Consider the following 17,861-nt stretch of genomic DNA (forward strand, 5'->3'; position numbering starts at 1 on the left):
ATTGAAATTATAGACATGAAACCCTTCTCCGATTATAATACTAAATCAAGAATGACTCATTTCCAGTGGTAATATGAGAAAGAAAGCCGCATAGCTTTCGAAAACTCTCATGGCCGGTACATGTTGCACCATTGCTTTAGTTTAGAGCAAATTTTGATTAATATCTTTATTTCTAAAACAATCGTCTCCTTTTTATAGCCCAAGCTTGTCCATCCCCCATGAATGATGGCAAGGCTTTAGTTGCCTAGCCATTAATGTTTCTGCCCGACCAGGCACGAGTTCTGTGACCGCATTTAAAAGTAAAAGCTTGTTACAGAACTACGTTTGGCTTTGCCACTAGAAAAAGGCATCAGAAAAGTGTAGTTCTCCGTAAGATTTTTCTTCAGAAGAGAGATGGGATTCATTGTTTTCTGATAACATATGCGAATTCGGATCATCTTGGATATGCTGTGGAGAAAGGGGACCCTTCTTGTTGTTCAAGCTATTGATAATCTGCGTTTGGTATTCTTGGAAACTGAGAACGATGACAAGAATCATGGCTAATGCCAACACAAATAATAATAAAAGAAGATAGCTGTTTGGATCAGTCGTGATGGCTGCTTGCTTTTTGATGCAAATGATCTATGTTTAGTTTCAAGCTGCCAGAAACTACTTCAGAGGACGAGGAGAAGTCATAATCAGTGAGTGACCACAACCGAATTAAGTACTAGCCAGCACAGAGTAATATTGCGAGGCAGTGCGAAATTCAATTGATGCAGAAAATCTACATCCATTACAAAGCTTTCCCAGCAAAATAGTATTTCGGTGAACACACACTCGACCACTTTCCTCTTTGATTGATGTAATATCAAGTAAGTACACGGTCTTTCACGGTATAAAGTTATAAAAAAAAAAATGCAGTTCATGAGATAGCATTCCGAATCATATCCAAGAAAAAAGATATTGCGACTTCAGTGGGAAACTTCTTCTTTTGCAAAGGATCAACCAATAATTATACACGACTTTCCTAAGCAACATCAAAGGAATAGATGAGAAATCGAAAGGAAAATTGGGAGCTCATTGTTCATCTATCTCCGATGGCTTCTGAACTTCCCGGAGCTGGACTGAGTTTTCAAAGCAGTGATAGAAACCATAGTGTGGGAATCTTTCATACCATGTATCTTGCTGGGTATGTGTGTCCCAGTGCTCCCCACAGCTGCTCTTCCCATACTTGTGAACCCATCCAGAACCATTGTGACGCTCACCCCAAGTGCGGTTCCACCGCTCTCCATGTTTTCCCTCCCACCATGCCTCCCCTTGCTTGACACCATGACCATTTAGATCAAAATTTTCATCCCACTTGTCACCCCACTTCGCCCAACCATCACCCTCACAGCGCTCAGCCCATTTATCAGTATATTTTGTGCTGCCTCCATGTCCATCATACTTCTCGCCCCACCTATTACCAGCAATATGTCAACATTTTTACAAACAATAAGAACAAAACTGCAATCGTTGAGGCAATCACTAGAGTTGAAGATTTCAGGAAGGTAAAAGTTCTAGTACCACCTTCGAAAAAATTGCAATTGCTTGAATATGAATATGAAAAATAAATTAACAGTCTAAATCAATTGGATAAACTGGGCAATTAGCATATAAATTTTTAAAAATAGGAGAATTAACACTGCAACAAAAAGATTTGGCAAAATAGCACACTTTTTCTTGTCACGGTTTAGAACCGCGACATCAATTAATTGTCAACCACGATAATTAAATTCTAGCTCTTCTCTTGATCCTCAACTCTTGACAAAGTCCCTGCATAACCATGCTTGAGCTCATCTTGGCATAGGCCCAGCAAATCACGATGCAGAGGAGTGGAGTTCTTTAGTAAAGAGAAACTGCCTTCTCACTCCTATCTTCATCCTTTTCTGGTCTGCAAGCAACTGGACGAGTAGTAAAGGGAGATGGGCAAAGCAGGGCTTAAAAACTAGGCTCTAAGACCGGGAAAGAAGCTGAAGGTCAAAAGCAAGACAACCAAAGGCCTTAGGGAGAAGAAGAGGTATAGAGCTAAGAAAGCAGGCTAAGAAGCCGAAGGCTAATAAAAAGAAGAGTTGACTCTCTCTTGGGACTGCAACAGGAAGGGAAGAAGTGGAATTTTTCCAATAAAATGGAAAGAAACTAAAACAAGTGACTCATTTAGAAAAGCTAGTTATAGATTGAAGAGAAGGGACAAAAGTGAGTAAATGCCTATGCCATAGAAAACTTCTAGAGTCTAGGAACTAAAAAAATGTCCCTTCAAAGGCAACATTGACATTTAAGATCTCCAAATGTCATCACAAATTTGCACTACAATTTAACATGTTCAAGTATGATCATCTTGACTAGAAATCCATGTCAAAAATGATGTTTTGGTAATAAAAAAAATGATGACAAATTTAAGATTGTTATGATGTGCAGAATTTTTTCCATCACCTTTCATGCCAAACATGAGCATGACCAGCCTCAAGGTTTGTGGTTGGATCAATACTGCACCACTTATGAGCCCATTTCTCCGCTTGACCAGATGCACCATAATGTTCCCACCATTTCTCTTGCCACTCGTCACCTTGTCCATTCTTCCCCCACTTGTCTGCAGTTTTTTCAAGATGCAAAAGCCCAGATTCCTGCATGCATCAGACTCTAGATTTCAATAGGCAAGATAACTTGAATCATCTATATCACAAAGCCTAAAATACAAAAGGAAAGAGCATTTAGTTATTGCAATTTAGAGAAACACTTCTTATGACCTGCCGCATTGATTCCCTCCAAAACTCGCGCCACACATTTCCAGTTGCATCACGCCCTGATTTCTCTGAACCAAGTTCCTTGTAGCCAAAATCATCAGCAGCTTCCCAGAACTTTTCTTGCCACTCGACCTCTTGGTCAGCACTGACCCCCCTGGTCATCGTCCACCTGCAAATTACACCATCAGGCCTTTGCTCAATTCCTGTCTCCCTCCAACACCTTGATCCATCTGCAGTCACTCCATAGGATGACAACTCATCAACCTTATCTTTCTCAAGAGCATGTGCTGCTTCTGCTGCATATGCTGAAAATTGGACTCCAAGTTCACGTTCTTCCTCGTTTTTAGAAGGCATTTCTAGAATGGATTCAGAGACCTCTACTCCTTCAACCTCAACTAATGACTGCAGTGGAGGTATAGGAGAACTGTGGTTCGTATCTAAAAGTTTGCTCTCAAATGGAATTGAGAGAAAATCCGCAGATCGCTCTTTCATTGCAACTGGGATGGTCAAAGGAGTATCTGAAGATTTCCTAACTTTCAGCACATCGCTGGAATCATCTGAATTTCCATCACTGCTGAGAGGAGGAGTCCAGGACCAAAAATCTGGACCAGGAACTCCATCTGCAGAAGACTCAGATCGAGACACCAAGATGCTCCTACTCTCTGTTCCTGCTGCATAAGAAAAGAGAAGTGGCTTTATTTTGTTTTATTTCAGCAGCAACGTCTGGTGTATTAATTGCAAGAACTGAACTGGTCTTCAAATTGGGAAGTAAAAAGGGACATCAATTGTTTCTCGTGACAACAGCTTCCAATATGAAAAAAAAAAAAACATAAGCAAGAAATGTGCGCTGACTGTTTCTGATTCATAATTCCTAAGATTATGTTCAAGCATTTACAGAGCTGAACAACGGCTGGCTTTAAAGTACTAAAGTTAAAGTCTTTTCTCAAATTTTTTCCAATTTTAAAAACCACTGTCACTTTGATATCACCATCTTAGCTCCAAGTTCGAAATCATACAGAATACTTCCTTCTCCTTTTTTTCATTTATTTCTATTCAAGAAGCAAGACTTGAAGCTTTAAGTTGACAATATCTAATATTTTCTTCATTAGCAAACACAAAACTCGCGTGATAGACATATAAAGCGTAAAACTTAAATCCTATTAATTCCCAAAATTAACTTAAATTAAACTTACTGAACTTGAATGAAAATATAAACATAAGACCAAAATTTACCTCCTTGTTGATCTTCCACTTCCCCACCCATGCTTTCGTGACTCTTGAAATCCTTATCAGCGGACTTTTTTTCCCTGACAATATCGCGAGCTGCCGCAATGGCCGCCGCGGCACGATCAATGACTTGCACACGCTGAATGCGGTCCCTCTCCTCCTTGGAGACTTCAAGGATCTTATTGAAGTCCTCGCTCTTCTTCTCCAAATCAACAGTAACATCATCATCATCATCATCACTGTCATTATCGGTTTGAGCTAAATTTCCAGCGATTTGTTGGAACTCGACGGTCTTCCTCTCGCGATCAACAGCCGTTTTCCACATGTCCAGGTAGGAGTTACTGCCATCATTTGAAACCCTAATTCTAGTGATTTTGGTGGTTCTTGTTATGCTAAGGAATGGTGGGGACTGTATAACAAAGGAGGTTCTGGTATTGGAGAAGAGGGAGGCGCGTGGGGTCGCGCGTGTGTAGGCGCCGAGACTGGCCGCCATTTTTAGTTGCTGGGGAGAGTGTTGAGAGGGAGGAGACAGGAGAGGACTGAAGAAAGGAAAACAAAGCAAAGTGGCGGTGGATTTGATTTTTTGAAGTTAGCGCGTGATGGAGTGAGGTGGACGTAGTTTGTTAAATAAGGAGGGGAGGTGATTACGTGTGATTGGAGGAACGGGGTGATGCCTTTTTGTTGGTTTATGATTGGTCCAGGTTTATTTCATTTGTTTATTTAGACTTATTTATTTTGAACGGCTAGAAAAATATCAAGACGGGATGACGCTTTGATTGGAAAGGAGATAGATTTGGGGGATCTGCTTTTTACGGAAACTTGACAGCTGAGTAAACGGAAATGGAGGCTCCAAATGTAAGATTGCGAGTGGCAGGCTGCTCGTTTCCTTCTCAAAATGAGTTTTTCCTTTAATATTCACGGATTTGAAAGGAATTGTAATTTGTATCATAATGGGGTGGGACCCAGGTTTATGATAAAGCTAGTAAAGAAATGCCAGTTTCAAAAATCGCAGGTGATGACAAGTGTTTTCAATGCAATTAGAGTCACGTTGGGGTTACCCAAAGTGTGATGGTTTGAGTTTTTTACAATATTTTTAAAAAATATATTAAATAATTTTTTATAAAGTTTTTATATTAATATATTAAGACATTTAAAAGCATTGACAAAAATATCATTTTAATATTTTTTAAAACTACAATTATTTTTTAAAAGCATATGAAAACAAAAGTAAAAATTTTGTAAAACAATTCTGTTAGATGGTGTTTAATTTTGTAGTAATGATTTTTTTAAAAGTATTTTTTACTTAGAAATCAATTAAAATAATTTTTTTTGTTTTTTAATTTATTTATGATATTAGTATGTAAAAAACAATTTAAAAACATAAATAATTCAAAAATAAAAAATCAAATTTCGGCAAAAATGGAGCCCAGCCGACTTGTGAAACACATTAAGGCATATATCACTTTTTTAATTGAGGTAATTAAAGTTGGAGACTTGGATTATATTCCTACCATTTTAACGAGAATATGTGCTTGGAAAAGTAATCAAATTGTGGGACCATTCCAACTTTCTAGACTATTCACTATGTTCCATGATTCCATGAAGTGATTACATGTTTATTATTATTATTATTATTATTATTATGTGAATTTCATAATCTTAGCAACAAACATGATTTTTTTTCCCCGGTTTTTTTAGATAGTATTTCTTGATAATTACTTTCTCTATTCTATAAAAATAAAGAAGAAGAAGAAGAAAAAGTTATTCACATTAGACTAGAGTCTTTTTGGAAGTATGGTTGCAGTTGTTTTTTAAAGTGTTTTTCGTACCGAAATGTATCAAAATAATATTTTTTTATTTTTTAAAATCAACGCATCAAAACGATCCAAAACATACTAAAAAAATTAATTTTTAACAAAAAAAATTAATTTTGGGGAACGCGGTCTCTAAGAGTGTGTTTGTTTTTTAAGTATTTTTTGTAGTTATGATTTAAAACAAATAAGTTTAAAAAAAAGTGTGGTTAGCTAATGTGTAGCAAAAAATATGTATAAAATATATGGTGAAAGTGTAGTTACGGTTGCTTTTCAAAGTGTTTTTTACTTGAAAATGCATCAAAATAATATATTTTTTAATTTTTAAAAAATTATTTTTGATATCAACGCATCAAAATGATTTGAAAACATAAAAAAAATATATCAATTTGAAGTAAAGAAAAATAAAAAAATATATTTTTTTTCAAAAGCACTTTTAAAACACAAAAATAAATAGGGTTTTACAAACTTAATTAAAAAAATATAAAAACTACTCCATAAAATTAACATTTCAAACTTAATTTTTTTTTAATGTATCCTGTAATAAAAAAAGCACAGTTTAATTTGTTAATTATCAAATATTTTACTGTGTTTATTTTATTATAAACACAAGAACTGATGAAAAACAATCGCAGTGTAGGAGAGTTCTCACAAATTTTACCTTTCACGTCATGACTTGAGATTTGATACTCTAATGATTAAGGAGAGATGCAGATTCCCCTTCAAATCATGAACGCAATAACCCAATATTCTTTAGCGATTCTCAAAATATAAAATATATTTTATAGTTTTCTATATTTGATTTACATAGACAAATGTAAAATATTTTCTTACAGTGAAAGAAATTAAAACAATTGAAATAAAATTATAAATTTTAAAAAATAAAAATAGTTTACTGGACTAGTCTTGTTAATAAATTATGGGCTTCATCATTAATTAATTCTTATCGGTTCCTTTTTAACATATATTTTTCACATGCACTAAACACCATACTATTATTTTTAAATAGATTTCATTAATATCCCGGTAATAAAAAATAAAATATTTAAAAAAATTATTTATATATGAAATATTTTTTCTCAAAACAAATGGAGCTTTAAACTATTTTGTAGTCTCAGACCATGTAGGTGAAAATGCGATAATTTCAAGTTTAGAGGCGGCACTGTTGTTGGCGCGATGTGGATGGAGGTGGGTTTTATCAAATAACTTCTCATAATAGGACTAATTAATTCATTTTCATAAACTACAAGGACTAATTTTATAATTAGCTCCCAACTCTCCATTTGCGTTCCTGTCGAGCTCTTATAGCAGAAAGTTCCAAAACATAACTTGACAAATTCAGCACAGCATCACTTAAAGAGAGTTAAAAGATCGGTTGCACAGCCAGAACAAGGATTGTAGAGGCATGTATGCTTTAACATCTTCTTGGACTTAAAATTCCAAGATTGGAAACTGAGAGAAAAGAAATCATAACTATATATATCAACTAACAAAGATATAATTTTCCAAGGACCACCATTTCATTAGACTACATACGGCCCAGGTGGTGGTTTAATATCTGTCGTATCCAGTGGAGGGTTAATATCAGGTGGCGGGGGAGCAGGGGGTGGTATAATATCAGGCGGCAACTCGGGGGGCAGTCGATTTGGAGGCGGAGGCCAAGGTGTCCCCGGGAACGTCAGGAGGCGTTGGTAACGGTACTGGAACAGGGAAGTCAGGTCCGGTATTAGGCACCTCTGGAATCCTTGGAGGTCTTATGTGTCCTTCATCTGATGGACTAGTCTCGATCTCAGGACTGCTTGGAAGTTCTGGTACTTCTGGTGGAACTGAAGGCGGATCGTTATTATTAGAGTACCTTCTCAGAAATTCTAGTGGGTTCTTGCCTGGAATCTCAGGCGGAATATTAGATTGGTTATGGACTAGTAATCGACATACAAGCGAGATAAGGCCTGGTTTTCCATAAACATGGCTCTTGATAATCTTTCTATTTAAAGTTCTTACTACGGCCGAGTTTGGTGTAGAAAATGGGATGGCTTTCTTCACGAGGTTGGATGATATTGCAGACACCGAAGCGGACATTTTTCTCCGTTGAGACAGATATTAGTCCAGCAAAACAAGACAGCAAAGTACTGAATCTGGACTAGCTAGGATGGTTGAGTTGTGTCATGTTATAAGAATTACAAAGTACCCACGTCACAAGTAGTACTGGACATGAATGACACTTGTATTCCATGCAGGGGTGTGTGGTGTTGAAACACTTTAAATAGGCACCATCTAGACATGCTGTACGTCCTTGGCCGCAGGTGGAATAATAATTTTTTTTATATAAAAAAAAGTAACAGGTAAAAAAAAAAATTAAGTCTCATTAAAGTAGCAATTTAAATAATACCAAAAAAACAATAATAAATAAATTAATCAAACAATAATGACAAAAAAAGAAGATAGAAACATAGAGTGTATCTCAATTATTAAACAATTCAATACTAACTTAACTAAAAAAAAACATAAAAAATAATCAAATTCTTTAAAAAAATAGCTTTAAAAAAAGAAAAGAAAAAAAACAAAAAAATCTCAGGCAAACCTTCTAAACCTAACATAATTTAAAAAACTTGCAACTTGTTAGATCATGAACATGAGTTCAATCAAAAAAAATTAAATGTTATCCAATTTAATCTTGAATGATGAAATTGTTGAAAAAAAGACTAACAACAAAAACTTGCAAAGGAAAAGAAGTAACAAAAAAAATGGACCTAAAATCTAACAAGAAAAAACTCAATAAAGATGAAATTTTAAAAAAAAATAAGATTATCCCTAAAAAACAATTGCAATTAAAATAATCGGGACCAAACTTGAAAGATTACAAAATTACAGGGGTGAAATTGAAATCATTTATAATATGATAGATTATTTAAAAATTTAAAAATTACAGGGGGTGAAATAGAAAAAAGGATGTTGAAAGCAAACCAAAATTTTTATCCAAATTCAATCAAGAAGCATAATTCTCAACCAATTTAATTTAAAAGGATGAAGTCACCGGAAAAATATTAATAATTTTTTTGCAAAAGCAATAAATAAAATTAAAAAAATAAGGATCAAATTTTAAAGATAAGAAAAATCATAAAGAGTAAAATTGAAAACATATGTAAAAACCAAGTAAACGACAAACATTTTAAACACGATTAAATTTTAAAAAGCTCGCAACCTATAAAAACTTAGATCTAGGTCCTGTCAAGAAATTTATCATAAACCAATTTTAAAATATAAATTTGAAAAACTTGTCAAAGCCAAAACAAGATAATAAAAAAAGCATCTAGTAAATCCGACAGTGAACCAGGGTTAACGAATTAAAACATATGACCTAGAACACGAGACTAAGATGATGCTACAAATAGAAAAGCTTAAAAATAATGGTAAAAAAATATTAAAAAACATGAAAGTAAACTTGGGTTAATCTTTTAGATCTATGATCCAGGTTATGAGACCAATATGACCCTATCAAATGTAAAGCTGGGAAAACAAAAAAAACCAGATTTTTCGCCAAACAAACATCGAGGAATGAAATTAAAAGAAAAAAAATACAAGATAAAAATAAAAATAGCAACTAAAAGAATTATGACTAAATTAAAACCAATCCATTAAATAAATGATTAAAAAATAGCAATTAAAAGAAGTTGGACCAAATTTCATACAAAAATTAAATGAAAATAAATACTCACGAGTGGAATTATATATAAAAAAATCAATTAAGAAAATAATTCAAAACAAATAGAAATTCAAAGGAAGAACACCAAATTTGAAAACAAATCTCAAAAATACAATAGCAGTGAAAAGAAGTTGGACCAAATTTCACATAAAAATTAAATGAAAATAAATATTTATGAGTGGAATTGTAAAAAAAAAATAAACAAATCAATTAAGAAAATAATTCAAAATAAAACATATAAAAATTCCAAGGAAGAACACCAAATTTGAAAACAAGTCTCAGAAATCAAATAATTAGTGATGAAAAACAATTTTCAATTAGAAATAATTAATATAAATAAATTAACAATCTCCATTATTTGATAGTGTTAGCACTGGCATCGATGACTTCACAAGCGACACCATGTAATGAAAGGGGTGTTTAAAAATGTAGTAAATGTTGTTTTTTAAATACATCAAAGTAGTATTTTTTTAAAAAAATTATTTTTAACACCAACAAATTAAATAATAAAATTCACTAAACAATAATGTAAAAGGAAAAAAAATAGGTTTAAATGTTCACAAAGTGCTTGGATCTGATAACATCCCAGATCTAAAATGTTTGGGTCACCTGTCAACTTAGGAAAAAAAAAAAAATCAAAGAAACATTTTCTAAAAAACATCTCTTGAACAACCTTTTCATACCATTTAATTTTTGTTGTAACGTTGCGAAGGGAAGTTCAAAGGGAAAGCACGTGAGAATATGTTGTGCTAGTATTGCAAATGTTATGCTGCGTTTGCTATGTTATGATTTGAGAATATACATATCAAATTATTTGATAATGAGTTATTATATTAAAATGTAAATGAAATTATATTAATTTAAATAATTATTCAAGATGTAACTTAAATAATATATTTTCTTTACAAAACTAGATGAATTGTTTAAGACTTTTTTTTAAAACACAAATATCATAAGAACATACATAAAAAAGAAACAATATATAATCAAAACATTAAATATTTTTTTAGATAGATTTTAAATATATTCCAAAACTATTATGATATCCTTGGTTCTTATTTAAACTATTATTGCATTAATTTTATCATCAAACAATTTTGATTTCTCAATAAAAATTCTAGTTAGAATCATCCAACAAAAGACGTTAAATCTTCTACAAAATGATGTTATTTTTTAAGTAAGTTTTGGAATGGATGAAGGTTTTTAATGATAAAAAAGGAAATTATAATGAAAACAAAAATTCTTTTCCCGCAAAAATATCCCAGGTGGTACCAAGAATCACCCCATCCACACAACCAATCAAATGCAACCACGTAACCAAACTCCCGAGCCAAAATCATCGTAGCATTTTCCCTACCCTCCTAATTTAGCCGTTGCATCAAACACCTACCGCTGGAAACAAACGATCCCACGTCTCCATCCAGACTTGGCGACATCTACAAAGCTCTTTCTCACTTCACTCGCTTCGTTACATCCGCCCCTTTCCATCTCTTTAAAAAACCCTTCCTTCCTCGTTAACCAATCCCCAAACACACCCTGTCATCACCAGACTTCACATTTTCCCGGTAACCATGTCTCAATCATTACACTTCTTCACTCCCTCTAACCTCACTTTCTCCAAACAATCTCTCCCTAAACCCTCCTGTAATCGCCGGTTCCCGGTCACCACCCTCTCTCCGAAACTTATCTCAATCAAAGCCTCCACGTCAGCAGATCCCAACTCCTCCACGACCCCTCCTCAAGTCCTAATCTCCGACAATGGAACCGGAGCGGGCGAGATATTGTCCTCTACACCACAGGACTACGATACGCCACCTTCGCAATCATTCCTATCCGACTCGAGCTCGATCGATGTTGATGCGGCGACGGAGGTGGAGTTGAAGGAGAATGGGTTCAGGAGCACAAGGAGGACGAAACTGGTGTGCACGATCGGACCAGCGACGTGTGGATTTGAGGAATTGCAGGCGTTGGCTGTTGGAGGCATGAATGTAGCACGAATTAACATGTGTCATGGGACGCGTGAGTGGCATAAGAGAGTAATTGAGCGAGTGAGGAGATTGAATGAAGAGAAAGGTTTTGCTGTTGCTATTATGATGGATACTGAAGGCAGTGAGATTCATATGGGCGATCTTGGTGGTGCTTCCTCTGCTAAAGCTGAGGTAACATTGCAATTTTGGCTAATTCACTAACATTATGTTGTTGTTATGGATGTTTTGTGAATTCAATTGAAGCATTAATTCATTAGATTATTATATGTTTTGCAAAATGATTTGCTTATTAGTGTTATTTAAATGTGCACTGAGATCAAAATTTGGTAGCTATTCGTTGAGTTGTTGGATGTGTGTGTGCAGGATGGTGAAATATGGACTTTTAGTGTGCGAGCGTTCGATTTGCCCCGACCAGAACGCACCATCAATGTGAATTATGATGGTTTTGCTGAGGGTAATGCTATCCTTATTTGAAGGAAAATATTACTCCTACTTTGTTTTGCAAGAAACTATAAATCTTTAGCCTAATTCAAACCAACAATTGATTTGATACAGATGTGAAAGTTGGGGATGAACTTCTTGTTGATGGTGGAATGGTGAGGTTCGAGGTGATAGAGAAAATTGGTCCAGATGTCAAGTGTAGGTGTACTGATCCTGGATTGATGCTACCACGGGCTAACTTGACTTTCTGGAGGGATGGAAGTCTAGTACGAGAACGTAATGCCATGCTCCCAACAATTTCCTCAAAGGTTGGCGCCTCCGATCTTTTCTCTGTTATAGAAATTGGTATCTTTTTTTTTTTCAAGTGCGAAAGTTGCCTTTCACTACCTCTGAGAGTTTGCCTTTCATTAAGGTTGGATCTATATGACAGATTACCAAGTTCTAGATTCTTTAAATCTTTGCGGGTTTTTTTCTTTTTTCTTTTGTTTTTTTTTGGGGGTGGTGCTTAACTAGTTATCCAGATCAAGTTTTCGGGATTCAAAGGTGTCCGGGTGATTAACTAGTTATACAGGTCAAGTTTTTGGGATTGAAAGGTGTTCAGGTGCTTAACTAGTTATCCAGCTCAAGTTTTCGGGATTCAAGGGTGTTCTTTTTTCTCTTTTGAATGTGAAATTCACTCAATTTCATAAAAATGTTAACAAGAAGATACAAAAAAGAGGAGCTGAGAATTTTCATAACAGTTCAATGTGTTTCATAGTTAATTGATTTAAATGTTCAATCACTTATCTCACTTATTGAATTATGAACTAGAATTCTAGATATGCTTTTATTAATTTGAATTAATAACATTGTTGCTATTATTAATTTGTGTCTTTCATTTGTACTCTCTCTCTATACTGGCTTATTGGTTCTCACCGTCAAATGGCTAGTTCATTTCCTCAAGCTGCAAGTAATTTCTTGATAACTAAAGCTTGTCCATTTTCATGGATTCTCAAGATAGAAATTCTATTACTTCACAAATGGAGGGCATGTCAACTAATCCATATGGTTTTGAATGGAAATGGTCAATCATCAGTGTTTATGTTTTTGGTGTATACATAACTTTCTTGGCCTATCCATTATATGATTCATTGAGTGAATGAACTTTCATACTGAAATATCCTTTTCTGCCATGCCCCCACCATCCACTTTATATTGGTACTTTCTTTGTTGGAGAGGATACCATCATCTTTCAAAAATAATTGTTACACATATATTATTGAAATAACTTGCATTACAAAAAATTAATATATAATCTAAGTAAAACCTTGGGTTGGGAGTTGCATTCATTTCTAGGTCAACTTATTCCAGAAGTCTATCTTGAACTTAACACCTGGAAGAACTGCAGTCTGGTCAATTTTTCACAATTGGAGTTGAAAGCTCCCTCATAAATAGGGGTTGTAGAGTTCATTCTGATAAACCAATTGCAGGTCTCCTGAATGTAAAAAAATTCAATTGTAGCCGTTGCATGCCAATGCGACTACCATGTGTAGCAAAAATTATGTTTGCATAAATCTTTAGCGATTTGTGTACGACATCAATTTACCAGTTATTGCTCATCACCCATCTCCACTGCACCTTTCTATCTGCAAATTATAAAAATGCTCATTTGTTTTAATTCCCATGTTTTATATATATATATTTTCCAGGATTGGTTGGACATTGATTTTGGGATTGCAGAGGGTGTTGACTTCATTGCGATATCATTTGTCAAGTCTGCTGAAGTGATTAATCATCTTAAAAGCTACATAGCTGCTCGGTCTCGTGACAGGTAAGCCTATTGAATTGATATATGTAATGCTCTCCACTCTCATGATTGAATCTCATCTTAAAACAATCTGCTGAAGTGATTTTTAATTCTGATGTAGTGACATAGCTGTCATTGCAAAAATAGAGAGTATTGACTCATTGAGGAACTTGGAAGAGATCATTCAAGCATCAGATGGAGCAATGGTAGCCAGAGGAGATCTCGGTGCTCAGATACCATTAGAACAGGTCCCGTCAGCCCAACAAAAGATTGTTCAGATTTGTAGGCAGCTAAATAAGCCAGTTATTGTTGCCTCCCAGTTACTTGAATCTATGATTGAATACCCTACACCTACCAGGGCAGAGGTAGCTGATGTTTCTGAAGCAGTTAGGCAAAGGGCAGATGCTTTGATGTTATCTGGTGAGTCAGCCATGGGCCAATACCCTGACAAGGCACTGGCTGTTCTGAGAAGTGTCAGTGTGAGAATTGAGAAGTGGTGGAGAGAAGAGAAACGCTATGAAGCTATGGAACTCCCTGCTGTAGGATCCTCATTTTCTGACAGTATTTCAGAAGAGATCTGCAGTTCTGCTGCCAAGATGGGTATGTGCAAGTTGTTCCTTACTTCTAGATATCTTGAATTTATGGACCTTCACAATTAACTGTGCTATTTTCAGAATCAGAGGCTTTACTCAGCCAAAATTCTCTGATTCAACTAGTTAAAAAATGAAGCACTTCACAGAAACCATGTTTTAAAATGCTTTAAGGGTTTCTCTTTTCTTCTCTTTCCAGTTTGGAAAGCCAGTTTTCCACTTATCAACTCATGGATAAGTGGAAAAAATAACTGGTCAACACATTTTCAGTTTTTCAATTCTGAAAACAAAAAAAATTCATTGAGAAACCATTTTTCAGGGAACATGAATACCAAAGGTAAAGAAAAGCGGAAAATGAAGAAAATGAATCCATTATATTTTGATTGCAAAATTACACCAGCAGTTTAGAACTTGCTGTTGTACTTAATTGATGGGCCACTTCCAGAAGTGGTCTAAACTCCAAATTTAAGGATGTTTGATGGGTAATTTTGGATAATTATGTTTTCAATATCGTTTTAAATCTTTCTTCCATGTTTTACTGCATGATCACCTATTGTTATTGTTTTCTTTTTTTTCTTTTCTTCTCTCGTTTATTGCCATAAACTGAGTTGCCTTTTTTCCTCCGAACATTGTCACGATACCATTGTAAATTGTCTCAAGTCATCTAAATATATTATGCTGGTTCAACTAAGCACCTTCCTTTTTGTTTCCCCTGCTCTGGCTCTCATGACTTGCTTACTTTATTGTTGGTGGTTATCAGAGTGCTCAAACCTCTCTGGTGATTAGATTCTAGACCACCCCTCCCCTTCTCGTCCTTCTTTGATGGACCACTTTATTTTTGTTTGTGTACCTGCATGTTTTGTGTGTTCATTAAATTTTACATGGATTGTAAGTTATGATTTGTGAATTTGCAGCTAACAATTTGGGAGTAGATGCACTTTTTGTCTACACAAAGACAGGCCACATGGCTTCTCTCTTGTCACGTTGCAGACCTGATTGCCCAATCTTTGCCTTTACAAGCACAAAATCCGTAAGGAGACGCCTGAACCTACAGTGGGGCCTGATACCTTTCCGTGTGAGCTTCTCTGATGATATGGAGAGCAACCTCAATAAAACCTTCTCATTGCTCAAGGCTAGGGGAATGATCAAATCAGGTGACCTTGTCATTGCTGTATCGGACATGTTACAGTCCATCCAAGTTATGAATGTTCCTTAGATTTTGGGTTAGATTGTCATCGCAACTTGGAACCTTCTTTTCTATGTCCATTGTTACCAGTTCGACAATTTGGTTGCTGCTAGAAAATTCTAGTTGCTATAAGATGAATTCATCGTGAGGGTAGTCTTGAGTTCATCCTGCTTTCACTGGGCCCCGTGCCTGATACTTGAAGGAAATCCACCCATTCAACCATATAAAGTTTGACAGATCATTCCACTTGAGTAGCTGTAATTCTTTGGCAGGTGATCACAATTTTACCCAAGTGACTTTGTTTTGACATGTTGCTAAGGGTACCAGCGGAAGGCAGAACTGTATTTTCTTATGTATTTTTGTGTGGTTTTATATAACCAGCGTATTCCAGATTGTTTCAAGTAGTATTTTCAGTTATTGCTTGTATCCAGATTGTTGTAATTCCGTTAAATGCTAAGAGAAAGCAAAACCAATACAAGTTATTAGCAGATTTGTTTGTGTCATTCAATTATTGCCCGTATTTGTTCATACATACTCATCATCTTTCCATTTCATTACTAGGGTTTTTCAGCTTGCTTACTTGTATTGTCCAAGCATTTGGTGTCCTTAACAATCCCTTATTCCCGTCCCTCTGTTAAAATGTCGTCTACCATCCTCTCCATGTAACCCTGAAAAGCTACTTTTGGCCAAAGATACCTTAAAGCTGCCTCTTGGCAATTCAGTTTCAGAAAATGGGAAAAAAGGTGGATTTGGAAGTTCGGGATCGGAGAAAGTAGCTGACTATCATCTGTCTCGACCGGAAGAACTTCTGGGCCTGGGTAGCTGGGAGCCCATTTGGGATTCTCGTGTTTTATCATTCCGAATAACAAGATTGACTGGGGAATTATATTAAAGGTCCATAAAACAGCATATTTAAAATAAAAAAAACTGTAAATCTGTGTAATAGAAAATTTAACAGACCGACAGAAAGACGTGGTGTCATGGAATGGAGACTGACTGGTCTTATTTTATTTATTTAATTTATTTAATGGAAGACGGGATTTTATGCTTGGAGCGAAGGAAAAATATGCCGTTTAGTTTAATGGCCACATTCCGGGTCGCCTGAAAGCGAGAAGAAAATATTTCACATATTCCAGACGAATCGATTTATATCTCACAACTTATTCCGCCATGGGGATATTGGTTTATATAATTAGTGGTTGGTAAAATAAAATTATCAATAGTGAAATCAATATAACGGCAATATAGTCACGGTGGCGGTGGTGGTCCACCGCTTCTCTCATATATCTCTGTGTGAGATTTTATTAGTTCCTGTCTTCACGTCACCATAAATGCTCCACCGCTCCACCGCTCCACCGCTCCGATGTCAATTGAACTAGCTACTCTCTACTCTCTCCTTGTCTGCTTCTCGTTGTTGATGTTACTATTTACAATTTTACTTGTGCCCGTTCGTCCCTCTTCTCTTATTCATAACAGGAGGATTAGAGTGAGTTTTATTTATTTATTTGAGAGGAATAGTTTTAAGAGAAAGATTTTTTGAAGAATGCTGTCCATAATCCACCCACAAGAAATCTATATCTGATCTCTCTTCTTCATTTCTTGAGAAAAAAGAGAGAGACGCCGGATACAAGATGCAGTAGTGCCTGGCCGTGGCCAGTGGCGAAAAGAGGCGGAGGTTAACGTTTCATGGAAGATGGATTGGCCAGAAACCATTGTTTTGTCCACGGTGTGGGCTCCTGCTATCACAAAAACGACATAATTTACTGGGCCCACTTTTCTCAATCCAGATTAAGAAAGAAAGAAAAAGTTATGGAGGTGATTTCAACTTGTGAGGCTACTGTACATCACCTGCTTCCCTTGAAATCATAGACTAGGGAGTGACTTTGATAGCTTTCACTATTTCACCGTTGATTTATTAAACAAACTTCCAATTCTACTTTTTAATGGCTTCCATCAACGATAATAATGTCAGATAAATAGTTTTAAACAGCATCTCAATTTCATATCTTGAAAGTTTTGATGGAATTTTAAAATATAATTTATATTATTTTTTTATATTTATAAATATAAGCTTTTAAAGCTTAATTATAAGTTTATTTTATTTTATATTTAATTTTTATTAAATAAATAAAGATGGTGGGATTTAAACTAATGATCATGTGAATATTAAAATTTTAATATTATATTAAAAAAATCAATTCAAAATATAATTTATATTATCCACAAAAATAAAAAACTTATTCATGTAAAAAAATCTGTGAGATTTGCAATAGTGTTTCCCATCTTCACGTCATCGTAGATGGGCCCATCAGCCTGAAGTGGCCCAGTTCTCTATCAACTTGAGAGTCGTTCAATCCAGAAGATGTG

The 17,861-nt window shown here is 35.2% G+C and overlaps 2 protein-coding genes across 3 annotated transcripts; one reads left to right on the plus strand and one right to left on the minus strand.

Annotated features, from left to right (window-relative positions):
• Positions 1-799: 799 nt before the first annotated feature.
• LOC7473438 (uncharacterized) lies at positions 800-4,600 on the minus strand. 2 transcript variants are annotated; one of them, XM_024607387.2, is made up of 4 exons: positions 3,996-4,600; positions 2,766-3,430; positions 2,452-2,642; positions 800-1,438 (listed from the first exon to the last, which is right to left on the minus strand). In XM_024607387.2, exons 1-4 carry the CDS (start codon positions 4,480-4,482, stop codon positions 1,057-1,059), a joined length of 1,725 nt encoding a protein of 574 aa, XP_024463155.1. In that variant the 5' UTR covers positions 4,483-4,600; the 3' UTR covers positions 800-1,056. The 2 variants fall into 2 exon arrangements, with proteins under 2 accessions (XP_024463155.1, XP_024463153.1); XM_024607385.2 differs by having other exon boundaries at positions 2,766-3,433.
• A 6,290-nt stretch (positions 4,601-10,890) lies between these two features.
• LOC7473440 (pyruvate kinase isozyme A, chloroplastic) lies at positions 10,891-15,982 on the plus strand. The gene is made up of 6 exons (XM_002311613.4): positions 10,891-11,662; positions 11,855-11,945; positions 12,047-12,240; positions 13,621-13,742; positions 13,840-14,318; positions 15,223-15,982. The coding sequence occupies exons 1-6, from the start codon at positions 11,075-11,077 to the stop codon at positions 15,522-15,524; spliced, it is 1,776 nt and encodes a 591-aa protein (XP_002311649.3). The 5' UTR covers positions 10,891-11,074; the 3' UTR covers positions 15,525-15,982.
• The last annotated feature ends 1,879 nt before the right edge of the window (positions 15,983-17,861 follow it).

The sequence above is a fragment of the Populus trichocarpa genome, chromosome 8 (genome assembly GCF_000002775.5).
Source record: "Populus trichocarpa isolate Nisqually-1 chromosome 8, P.trichocarpa_v4.1, whole genome shotgun sequence".
In the NCBI taxonomy this organism is placed as follows: Eukaryota; Viridiplantae; Streptophyta; class Magnoliopsida; order Malpighiales; family Salicaceae; genus Populus; species Populus trichocarpa.